Consider the following 13,154-nt stretch of genomic DNA (forward strand, 5'->3'; position numbering starts at 1 on the left):
GACATCGATGCCAATTTTATCATAAGATATTACAAGATCAGCTGGTTAGAAACTTGTTACAATGATTGAGTAACCATACTTCAAGTTCGCCGGTCTTAACTAAATAACAAAGGAAAAAACCCTTCGTTACACTGAATAACAACTACATCAAACTTTGTTGCATTTTGACGATACATTTTTCCGTTACATTTACATGGAAAATGTTTGTTGAGTGATAAACTCAAAAGTCATTTGTGTAAAAAAAAAAAAAAACAAGGGTTCATTACATCAATCCTCTTATCAAACCATTTTAGCAACTTAGAAGTAAACAAAATGATACAACTTCCATCCAAGAAAAAAAAAACCAAACCAAACCAAATCGACCCAGTAAAACCCACACGAAAGTAGGGTTTGGCAGGGGTGAAATGAACGTAGACCTAACATCTTACCAAGTAGGATAGAGCGGCTGCTTCTATGAAGACCCCCAGCTTGTGCAAGGAAAAAAATACAACCTAAAATATTGATGAGATCCACGACTACTATCTTGAACTAATCTTTTGTTCCACATGATATGATAGTCAAAGACACCATGTCGGCCAACAAAATTACCTGTCAACGCTTACTTCCACTAGCACTGTTAATGATACATAATCCAGATCCTGATATATATGTCGACAAACAATACAAATCAGCTTCACACCCGGTTCAAGAGTTTACATCATAAAACATTCAATCAAAATCAAGCGGATGTATACAACTCGCTCAGTGTTTTCAAAACAATGCATGATTTGTAAACACCAAGTCATATTTGTGAAACATAACGAAACACGAATAGATATCAAAATTCACTCGTTTTTATAATCAAATCGACTTACTTCTCAATCTTTTATCGTCAAGTTACCATCTTCCAGCTTGCATTACATGCATCAAAATCACCCATCTCCTCGGAATTCACCTCTAATTTTTCAACCATTTTCTTCTCTTTATCAACGATATCTGTGATTGGTGAATTAAAGAATCGCAAATGGAAAAGGAAGATGGTAAACTAGAATCCAGTAAATAAATACGACAAAAGGATACGCCCAGATATCTTGGACTTATCATTCAAGTCTGGGATGATTCTTGTTACAGATGCATACATTGAAAGCGTCATTCTGCAGAAATGAAAAAGAATGCGATACAATTGAAATATATGACATGTTTGACTATTAGTCAAATACCTAAAACATCCCTCAATAACGACAATATGAAAAATGAGAGCCACGTGGATCTAGAGAAGAAAATCAAATGGAAAACGAGTTACAGGAACATGGTGTTTTGCGTCAGGTTAACCTATGCATTCAGGTGACCAGCAAAAGAGTAACCTAAGGGCCCGTTTGGTTTACAGGATTTGGAATTGGATTCCATTCCAATCCCACGTTTAGTTTAAAGGAAAGTCTGGAATGTTAATGAAATCCCACAAACAATGGATTTAGAAATCCCATGGGGTAGTTGGTATTTCATGGGATTTCATAGGATTTGTTTGTATATTATAATAATGTTTTAGAATATGTTAAAGGCACTCGTTTTGTAATAATCAACTAATAGAAGGTAATACAACTGTTTTTAGAATTATTTATTTTTATAAATTATTTATAAAGAATGGAATTCAATTCCATCCCAAAATCCTAGAAACCACACACACCAAAGATTCCAAATCCTTCCACGAAATCCAAATCCCTCAAAAACATTCCGTCAAACCAAAAGGGCCCTAAGAAATATCCTAGTAGCAAGATCCCTTCTAGAACAAAAATGGTTATTTAAGCACAATTTGATCAAGATAAAGATAAGTTGCACTATTAGTATATAAAACAGTTGGGTATGTTGGATTTTTTGGTATTATTTTAACGGCACCGTTTAATATTTATTTTTCTTGTACGGATGCCTTTTTAACATAAAGGTGATAATTTTTAGGGATTCATCAACTTTCTGATCTAGTTTGTCTATGGACTTACTGTGCTTTTACTTCATCTTGTTTGAGCTTCTTTAGAACCTGCCTTCTCTCTTCAATGGTACTCCTTTGCTCTTCAAGATCTTTAATTTGATTGGTTATGGCTGTGTTGATAACAATGGCAAACAATCAATAATCAAACCACCAAAGATCTTCACTAACTAAATACTTATCTAATTCAAAAAATAGAACGTTAGTACTCAGCAAAATAAGTGTCTACATTACTATTTTAGTTTGTCCCAAATAAGTGTCCACTTTCAAAGTAAATATTTACTTTCCCATTCTACCTTTCCCTTAATTATGAGATGGAGAAAATTTCTCCGTCTAAAATTAAGGGTAAATTTGTCTTTTTGTTAATTAAAAAGTGTTATAATTACATACTCCTAAAACTATGCGCCTTTTTCATTGTGGACATTTATTTTGGGATGGAGAGAGTAACTAAATACTTATCTAAGCTCCTCTTGAAGCAACGTCTCTTTTTGAAGCTCCTCATCCAATTCTTTTTGAAGCAAATCAACCTCTGCATCTGAAGCAACTTCGGCCCTTGCAGCTTCTGTTTTTTGCTTGCATAGGTCTATCTTTTTTATATAATCTGTCATGAAGAAAATATTCTAATTCATAATACCAAGACCAACTTAATTTTCAATCTAAAATTTTCAAAGAGTATGCATCTCAACCATCTAAACGTAAAATGATCAAGACAGAAAAATATCAAAAGAATACAAGGTCCAGCACATCCTGTTCTTACCCTATTAGTAGTGGTTGAGGCAGACTATAAGAAATTACTACGAGAGGGCCACAATTGTTCTGCAAATCACTAGTCTCGTTGCACACACATGTAACACTACCAAAGAATAGAAGATATTTTCAGAGACTAGGGGGCCATTTACCAAACATTTATCGAGTAAGGACCAAGAATCTTACACGGTAAGAGGCATAGCAAGGACCAAGAATATTTCCCAATAAGTGAGAAAGAAGACCTTTACCTGGTAAGCGCTTACCGGGTAAAAGACTCTTACCAACAATCCATTTTGACGGCCGAGAATGTCACCTAATAAGACAAGTGAGAGTGTTGACTCTTATCCGTAAGTGCTTACCTGGTAAGTGTTTCGTAAAAGGCCCCTAGGTATGATTGCATTTGTTAAGAGGAATTGAACATAAAGGAAGAAAAGATCAGTCAGAGAAAGCGTAGTAGTGTCAAAACACCAACACCTCCATACATGTCATCTATGGTAATAGCCTCAATTCAGTCTTTGAGAACAAATCATTCAACTTTCTTAATGTTGGTAAATTCGGAGATCATTATAAATACTACAATCATCGATATAAAGCTGGAGAACATTCAAAGATATTGTCGATTACTACCACCAGCCAGAACAAAGAGATACAGCTTGATGTCAAACGGACTAATATACCAAAATTGATATGAATCCTATAGACTGACAGTTATATTTAAACTTTGTAATCCCTAATTCTCCTAAAAATTGGATGGACTCCAGGTGCAAATAGTGGATGAGATTAACCATTATTCAAATGTTAAGTTACCCTTCTACCATGACAAAGAAGAGCGTTCTGATACTTGGAAATTAAGAGGTGGTGTTTGGAGGTGCTTTTGATTATTCCAAATGGAGGAATTAAAATTCAAATCAGTCGATTGAAGCTAAAGACAGAAAATTTTACCTTATTACATTGTCTGCTTGTGCACACACTTATTTTCCTGATTACCAGATATATTACCTATCTTAATACTTGTTTGCACAAACCTTGCATCAGGCACATGCCAGCGTCTTCACAGAAACAGCCACTCGATCCTAGCGGTGGAGGTAAGGTCTGCGTACATCCACCTCTTCCTTATCCTACTTTCGATGGGATTTACTATGTTCTTTGGTTTGGTTCACAAACAGAAAATGTTACATTTATCTCGATCAGCTTTCTTACAACTTCTCACCTTCTCCAAATCTTATCGTTTTGATGCTAAATAATCAGAAAATCAGAATTCATTTACACCTAAACCCTCAAAACTAAAAAATCAGTTTAAACAAGTCCAAACAAACCCTAAGTTTTGTTTTTGAAATGGGTTAATAGTTTAAAAAAACCAGAAAACATAGGCATTCAATCAATCTTAGTCCACGAACTCAAAAAGACTGAGTAATAGTGAGTGTGCGTGTGTATCCACAAAATCGAAATCGTTTTACCAACAATTCATCAACAGAACATTTCAAATTGAGCACGAATAAATTTAGTTGAAATGTAAACCGTTTGGTATTCAAAATATGCATCTCTTTCGTACCAGGGGAGCAGTAATAAAGCAGAAAAAAGTCCACCAAGTGAAAAAAGGTATCATTACCTTCAAGTGAGCTCTGAACTACGGCATGATCTGAACGGCAACGAGACCGGAGTGCGTCGGTTTTTTCAACGCAATGATTCAAATCGTTGATGTCTTTTTCGTCCTTTAACAACTGAACTAGATCATCGCTGTATGAAATCAGCTTGTCTACATCAATCTTTCTAGAAATTTCAGCCATTTTTGGAAGATTTCAAAGCGATCAACCTAGGGTTTCGATATAACCTTTGAAAATATGAGGTTTGCCAAGCGATCAAATACTTTTTTTTCAAAACGAAATAAAAAAAAAGTAAATTTTGTCTTTTTCCGAAAAGTAAAGTATTTTAACTTTAATCTTGTAACGTATTTTTAAAATTTTCATTTTGGTACATAAAATATAAAATTTTAAATATTTAAGTATACAGATAACTGGTTGAAGATTAATTTTATATTAAAAAATATATGTCACTAACCACGTTAGCAAATAATACCGATTTAGATACCACATCATTCGTCACATCCGCATGATAACCGGTTAATGGTTCAACTGGTTACTCGGGTACTTAAATGTTTAAAACTTTACATCTTAGGTACAAAATGGAAGTTCTGAAAGTATGTTATCCAAAATAGAAATTAAGTTAAAGTACGTTATTTTTTTATGCAATTTTCCGCATCTGAAAATCATAGATTAGATCCCTCGAACGAAATAATTACATATATTATTACAGTGGTTCATTTTTGTTATGAATTGAGTCTCTTACTCTAACACAATTAAACCAGACTCCGTCAAATCAAGGGTATTATAGTACTTTCCACTTTTTACTTATCTTTTCAACCGGTTACCTGAGTACTTGAATGTTTATAATTTTACATCTTAGGTACCAAAATGAAAGTTTTGAAAGTACGTTACATAAATAAGAAATCAAGTTAAAATACATTATTTTTCATGCAATTTACCTTATTATTTTCAGAAATCTGGTTTTCATGGAAATAGCCATCCTACCTTTTGAGACATAATATATACATACATATACGTACATGTTATTTTAATAAAATATTAGACACATAATTGTCGAAAAACAATACCGAGACGACTGTAAATCACAACGATCAAATCCTAGATAAAGTCAAACTATCGGTTTCACATTTCGTAACCATCAAAATGTATAAACCCGACAATCTTTGGTTTAACTCACGACTCTGATTTAAACAACCGAAACCCGAAACCGAAACAGAAACCGAAACCATATATGATCAAAATTGAAAATAAAAATCAAAATAATACCACACTCCATACTCTCTTGGACTGAACCCACTATCTGATTTGAGTTGGATCCATCTTACCGACACTGGCCAACTGTGGGAATCGTTCTCTTTCGTATGTTGGTGATCAAGATTCTGGATTGAAGCTCCATTGTTTCCCACTACAAGTAAATCTCTTTGATTTCATTTGGGCATTACATCAAATAACTGATCTGCAAAGTTGTATCTTTCATCTTCACTAAATCTCTGTAATTTATGTGTGTGTATACATGTAATTCCGTTGAATATTTGGTCGCATTTTCTTGATTCAGTTACAAATTGCTAATATTCTCTTCCCCCTAAAAATATTCATCGTCATTTCAGGAACTCAGTGCTTTTAGTAATTTAAAGAAACAAAGTTGACATAAAAATGTTGGGTTATTTGCTTTAGATCATTTCGAATTGGCTATCTGAAAGAAACCCGAAGGGATTCGAAGTGCCCATGGCTGCATCTGACTAGGTTTGTTCATCACTGTGCTGCCACATTATTACATCCAGTAAGGTTTTAGGGTTCTTACATTGTTTATGGGTAATTTTAAGCTTTTTCTTTGATCACTTTGAGAAATATGAAGCAGTTTGAATAAATTAGTTTTCCATATGTGGCTATGTTAATCTCTTAATTCATTATTGATTTGATTCAATTGGAAAGATCAATTAGGGGTTGTTTGGTTCGTTTTGCATTAAGTCCTGTTCTGTCTGTATAGCTCGGGAAGGTTTTTGTTTGTAAGGGATTTTTGATACTAGAAGCTTACAAAATAAGCCAATTTCTATATATTAAGCCACTACCAAACAATATTTTATAGCTGACATGAAGTATGTTTGATTAAAGATTCACTATATTTGTCTAAAACCTAATTCCTTCAATCCGTCTTTGTTGACTTAGGTTTTAGGGTTTGAAAGCATTCAAGAGATTTGATCATGGATAGCCATTTGAAGACATTGTTCGCAAGATATCGAGAACAGTTCGGTTCTGGCCCGGGACTTGGTCCTGGATCAGGAACTTGTTTGATGAATGTCGAAAACATCACCCATTCTTTCATCAAGTCTCTTTATAAAGCTGCAGCTGCTCTTTATAGAACCGATCCATGGAAACGATTGCGCCCGGATCATCTTTTTGGTCTTAGAGTCGGGAAAGATTCAGATTGGACCGGAAAGAAACAGCCTTTTCCTTGTATTCAGTTCATCGGTGGGGATGGTGGGGATCTGGCATTATACATGTTTAGATCAGAGAATGATGCAAAAAAGATGTTGGGTACTAGAGAAACTATTCGTGTTCCGAGTGTTGAGCTAATGAGGGCAACATACGAGCTTGAATCATTGATGTTTCTTTCCCACAAGAAAATGATCAAATCTTTATCGTTGGAGAGTTCTGGCGCTGATCGTTTCCCTGTTCTTGATGTTTGCCGTTGCAATTCATCTGGTGAGCTTCAATGTAGAAATCCCACGATCGAAGAGCTTAGATTCATGTATGGAGTTATGAAAACTGTTTCTTTAGTGCACCCTTTGCTTCAGCAAGATCAAGACAGTCCGAAATGGTCAAAATTCATTCACTTTGAACCGTTCATTGAAACCGTTGATGTTCAGTGGCCTGCTGAAATGTCGAAGGGTAATGATCTTGTTGCTGTTACAGTATCACACCCACCTGGTCAAGGTTATACGGAAAAAGTGAACTCAAGTGCCGGGTCAACCCCTACTAAACATTCCGAATTCGCAAATGAGGAGACTTTTTTCGATGTGAGGTTGACAGGCAGTTTAAGACAGTGTGTTCGATGCGAGAAAGAAGTTTCCGGCGAACATATAACGTATTGTGACCATTGTCACGGTATAATCTATTGTGGTTCGCTCTGCCAAAAGCAACATTGGAAGGAATCTCATAAAGGCGATTGCGGGCTCTATAAAGCCATGATGGAAAGAGAAGACGAGCTAGCGATTAACATCTTCACTTTCCCGTGTAACAATGAACATCCCTGCAAATGGCTCGAAACGCTCGGAAACGGTGTCCATCGAAAGGGTATGTGGAGGAGAAAATGCCCGTGTTATTCTCACTGTCCTTTCGGTTTACTCCCCACAACTGACAAACTTTCGGATTCTTGGGGAGGTTTACATGACGATGAATATCCACACGACTCGCTTTTGAATCATCCAAGAAACGAGATTTCGAACTCAAACCCATTCCTAATCTCCGGCTGGCCGGAGTACTACAACCTCCGATCACTGCCATTATCAAGCCCTGTTGCCGATATCCTTTCACACCCTTTAACAGTTTATTACATACTAACTTCAATAAGTATCACTTCCAGGAATCTGTTACTCAAAGGTAAAGAAGTTATTCTTCATTACATTGGGCCCGAAGATGAACTAGATTGGATGCCAGCATTCACGGAGATAAGTCATATACTCAACGGGATGGGAAACGTTCAAATCGTGATGGTCGGGCCCGGAGTTCCGACAAATTTGTCCGGAACAACTTCGGGAATTTGGAGCAGAGTGCGTGTGAACATCGTAAGGGGGATTTACCAAGAGGAAGCATCATTCTTGCCTGTGCCCCATTTGGTTATCAGTTTGAATTGTGGATTTGAGAGTTATTCTAGTTGGATTGGAGCTCTTGAGTTGATAAAATTGAAGGGAATACCAGCATTCTTCACTGATCGATCTGAAACATCGTGCGGAAAGGCGAAACAAGTTCTTCGTAGTGTTGGATTGCAGATTACCCATCCTGTTACGCCCAATCCTTTCCGTTCTCCGGTGAGGAATTATGGTTTATCTACTGATCTTCCTTCCTATAGCAATGGTTTTGTGTTTGGAGCCAATACATAAAACTGAAGTCACAGAAGAGCATATATCTTTAATTCAAGATTCAGGTATGCCACTTCATCTAGTTTCTTGTACCAGTTATTCCTCCTTATATACAGTATGATGTTTATTTTTAAGGGTCTGTTTGGTTGGTTTTCCATTAAGTCATGTAAGTATAAAGTGGTTTGTGCAATAAATCCATAAGAGATTATTTATAAAATAGATCCATTGAGCCCTGTATTGGTTGTAGAATAAATTCCTATAAGTATGAAACCCATATGAGATATTTGCTTGAAGAGAATCTTTTGGTTTAGAAAATATGGCTCGAGGAAACATATATGCAGCACTTCACAAAGTTAGCCCATGCGTATTCCCCAGATACCGTCATTGCTTGGATTAATCTGTCTTTATAGATTGAGAGGGTTTTTTCATAGATGGAAACATTGTGTTCTTTAATTGTGAGGACAGGTTGGGAGAAAAACTTGGTTTCTGCATAAAGTTCCCACTGGAAGCTTACTGAATAAGCCACTTTATATATCATTAAGTCGTTACAAAACAGTTATATATAGCTAATGGAATAAGTTGTGAATCCCATTAAGCTCATAAGCCGTTAACAAACATACCCTTATGTCCTTCCTTTTCTCATTATTGATCCATGTTTTGGGGTCGTTTGCCAACTCAAATTTGGTAAGTGCTAACCGAGAAGTGGCTGTTTGGCTGGTTTTCCATCAAATCCTGTATGGGTAAATATGTTTGTGTGGATTAATCTGTATAGATTGAGAAGGTTTTTGTTCGGGGGGTTGTTTTATCGAAAAACCCCTTTTTGGTAAGCCATAAACTAGCTTATAACCAACTTTTTTGAAATGTTGCTTAAAGTAGCGTTTCAATAAGCTCGAGGGGTTTTTTCCACTTTTTCCCAATTATGCCACTTTTTCTTCCACATTTTTTCCAATTTAACTTGGTTTGTTACGCAAAGGTGAAGTAGGCAGGTAAAAGAATTAAGCAACGTTTTAGAGTTTTAGTTTGGCATGATAGTTTACTAATATTTTCCCATCTCCCTTATTTTTATTCCACCTATTTTGAAGGGACAAAAAATTGCATTTTTCTCCAACTCAGTTCGCTCATGCTCATGTTCCTGTCTAAAGTTGCGCCGCACATGGCACAAGTTTTTATTTTGTTCTCCGTAATGTTGATGTCTCTGCGTCCCGCTTACCAAACGCACCCTAACCAATGCACCAAATACTACTAGAGGATACCAAAAACCTTTTGGTGATTTCTTCTTATTATTGGAATTAGATGATCTTATATACATTTCTGAGCATGCTATGGTGCATGTATATGTACACTCTACAAGATGATCAACTTGGCTTGACAAAAATCTTGGTGAACCTGTAGGCCTAAATCAAGCCAAGCCAAGCCAAGCCAAGCCAACTCGTTTGACTAGTCGAACCGAGCCTACATGAAACGATTGGTCTATGTTCTACTCTTTTAAAACATTAGCCTTCTTTCGAGAACTTCTAATTGTAATCTTTGCAAAAGTTTGTAATTTCAGTTTAAGGGTTTAATTGTTGGTTTAATGTCTATATTTAGAATACAAAATGCATCATCTACGTACAAATTCGTATATTCCTAATGTTGGACGGTATCCCGACTCAAGTTTATCAAGTATGAATGTTATACTTTTTATAGAATTCAGAGAAACAATAACAAGAATATTTCTAGTTTCATATTCCCTGGAGTGAAGGTTCACTAATAGATGTAGGGAGAAGTAATTCGACTAGATAATCAACCGATTAAGACCTTCTAGGTATTGTTTACGAACATATTTTAATAAGAACAAAGTGAAAGCGTAAAAGCAAAGCCATTCCAACATTTCTAATAAGTTCAAAAAATAAGCTCGGTGTTGAGGAAGACATAATGGTGTTTAAAGTGGCCTTACAACCTCCAGAAAAAATATTTAGTGTGTAAGATTTATTATTTAATATTTAGGGTTTAGGATCAGGTTCTTGTAATAACCCCAAAGAATTCAAGAATTTGTATATTCATTGATGCATATACACTATCAAAAAAATATGTATCTCGTCAATGGATATATTCATCAATGCATATCTACTAAGCTTGCAAGTATATATGCATTGACGCATACTTCACTAAAATTCATTAACGTATATACATCAGTGAATCAAATGATTAGAGGTAAGTTCATACGAGAATAGTACTTATTTAAAAAAAATAAGAAAATAGCCAAATCACGTATAAAATGACGTGATTTTACATTAACGGCTACAAAAGTGTGCGGACGACCCTATGGCTGCATCTTAATGATTATACAGGTTCTTAGCATCTCAAATTTTTTGTGGTTCTCAACTACCCTTTAGGGTTCACTATATAAGATTTAGCTTATCAAACTTTGACATTAGATGGTCAAGGATAAGCATAACATTTTTTTTATTAACCTGGATATCCAATCTGCTATGCGAGTCGACTAATCTCAGGGCGACCATCTGCTTTGCAGATAGCCTGGAGTCACCGCATTTCAACCTCCGTGGCCACAAGGGGATTTTTATTCCTCCTTGGATTTGAACCTGGAACCTCCTGGTACTTTTGAACTTTGGAGTCAAGCTCAAACCAATCAAGCACCACCCTTAGGGTGGATAAACATAACATTGTAATTGTGTTTTTATATCATAACCTTACACCTTTTGGAAATCATCTCATTTTACATAACTGCTTACATTAAAATATGTGTAAACTAATGAATTATCTGGTTGGAAATAGGAAACTGACATTTTAGTGGTTTGATGAGGATGTGATACTGTGGGTGCCCATGGACAATGAATCTTGGAGGCCATGAAATATATTGAGGGTAGATATGTCATTTCACCCACAAGAAAATATCTCATTTAGAGCCTCAAATTCTGAGAGATCAATAAAGAAGCAATATCTTGAATGGATAGGGTTTGTGTTTAATGTTTTCTCTTCTAAAAATTCCAAGACTCCAATCATTTTTGCATGTGCTTACAAACCCATCATCACCCACCACCCATTTTCTTGCTTTTATAATCAGTCTCAAACCATCCAACCATCTCCCTCTTCATTCTTCCCTTTTGATTCTTTCTCTTGGTCTCAATTCTCATATCTTGGTTCTTTGCCAAGAAACCTTCTTTTCTGCAAAAGAGGAGGAAGAAAAATGGAGTTCTCAACATTCCACCCTTCTTGGCACTCTTTCTTCACCTCCCCTCTCCTCTTTCCCTACCCCTTTATCCCGGAAAACTACGTTCATTGGACCGAAACCCCCGAATCCCACATTTATTCGGCCGACATCCCCGGTACCTATTCGTTTTCTTGATGTTATTAGCTCTTAAAGGAATGTGCTTTATACAATCAAGATTTCTTGTTACCAAACCAAACGAACCCAGTAGAAAAGACTCAAGTCTGGGATGGGTGAAATGGACACAGACCTGACCCTTATCCTAGAGAGTGGAACGGTTGTTTTCGTAAAACCCCCGGCTTGCAAAAAGAAACCTAGCCCGAAAAGGATGAAACGAATAGAAAAGACTCGGATCAAGATTTCTTGTTACTAAAAGAAAAGGGAGTCTTGTTGCACTGTGATCACCCTTCATTTGCTTCTTTCAGCCATGTTAGAAGCTTTTCTATTAAAAAATGAAGATTTTTGTCGTTTCTTTATGTAACCATGGGTATCTGGGCCATCTTGCTCTCATCTTGACAAAACCCACAAGACCATTAAGTTTTCTTTTTAGTAAATTACGGTTTTCGTTCCTGTGCTTTGTTAAAAATTGTGATTTTCGTTCTTATCATTTACAATTTATTTTTGTTTTGGTGTCTATGGTTTACAATTTCTTACTATTGTGGTCCTTGTAGGAATTAGTCCATGGACGAAAATCGCAGTTTATAAACTACAGGGATGAAAATCGTAATTTTTAACAAACCTCAAGAACGAAAAACATAATTTACTCTTCTTTTTTCTGGAAGGGTGTCCTAGACTAATGGACTATGCCTAAACTAATCCCGGTAAATTGCGACCGTAAGACATCAGCCCTGATAAACTTGGTGGTCGTAATTGTTGTGGACGCTTAGAATTGAACCCAAGGGCAGATGGGATATTCCACCACATCCCCTGGACCTCAACCACTGTGCTACAACCCTTATGGTTATAAGACCCATGAGCTAATAGCCGGGAAAATCGCTAGTGACCCTGAGCAACCCTCTCGGGGCCCGGTCTTTTGTGAGTTGAACTAGTTTCGAGTTTCAAGATTTCTTATTAAAAATCGGTTAATTTTGGATTTCAGGTGTGAGGAAAGAGGATATCTGTGTGGAAGTTGAGGACTCGAGGTACCTTATTATTCGTACCGAATCAGCCGATGATACAGTGACAACCGCCGGTGGTCGGACTTTTATGAAAAAGTTCAGGCTGCCCGATACCATTGATGTCAACGGGATTTCTGCTTGTTACGAGAATGGTGTTCTGACGGTTACTGTGCCACGGCTTTTTGTTCGAAGGGGTTTCTATATCGAGCCAGCCGATCTGTCGGCGGTCCAAACCGAAGTTCTCGCTCGGGCTGCCTGAATCGATGTCCGGAAGCTTATTACACCATAAGATATTTGGTATTTGATTTGATAGTTTCAAGGCTTATTTGGATTCAAAAATAGTGTAAAACATTGTTTTTGGAGGAATATGTTTTCAAGATTTTGTGGTTTACAAAATACTCCTTAGATGTAGAGTTTATATAATAATGTTATCAAATA

The 13,154-nt window shown here is 36.3% G+C and overlaps 2 protein-coding genes across 2 annotated transcripts; one reads left to right on the plus strand and one right to left on the minus strand.

Moving 5' to 3' along the window:
• Window positions 1-251: 251 nt before the first annotated feature.
• On the minus strand, window positions 252-4,549 carry LOC112526335. Its single transcript, XM_025136599.1, has 6 exons — window positions 4,317-4,549; window positions 2,420-2,561; window positions 1,974-2,075; window positions 1,060-1,133; window positions 855-975; window positions 252-638 (listed from the first exon to the last, which is right to left on the minus strand). Exons 1-5 carry the CDS (start codon window positions 4,492-4,494, stop codon window positions 872-874), a joined length of 600 nt encoding a protein of 199 aa, XP_024992367.1. The 5' UTR covers window positions 4,495-4,549; the 3' UTR covers window positions 252-638; window positions 855-871.
• Window positions 4,550-11,388: 6,839 nt separating this feature from the next.
• LOC112526629 (15.4 kDa class V heat shock protein) lies at window positions 11,389-13,107 on the plus strand. Its single transcript, XM_025136991.1, has 2 exons — window positions 11,389-11,716; window positions 12,698-13,107. Exons 1-2 carry the CDS (start codon window positions 11,578-11,580, stop codon window positions 12,973-12,975), a joined length of 417 nt encoding a protein of 138 aa, XP_024992759.1. The 5' UTR covers window positions 11,389-11,577; the 3' UTR covers window positions 12,976-13,107.
• The last annotated feature ends 47 nt before the right edge of the window (window positions 13,108-13,154 follow it).

This window comes from Cynara cardunculus, assembly GCF_001531365.2.
Source record: "Cynara cardunculus var. scolymus isolate 2C chromosome LG 14, CcrdV1, whole genome shotgun sequence".
Classification (NCBI taxonomy): Eukaryota; Viridiplantae; Streptophyta; class Magnoliopsida; order Asterales; family Asteraceae; genus Cynara; species Cynara cardunculus.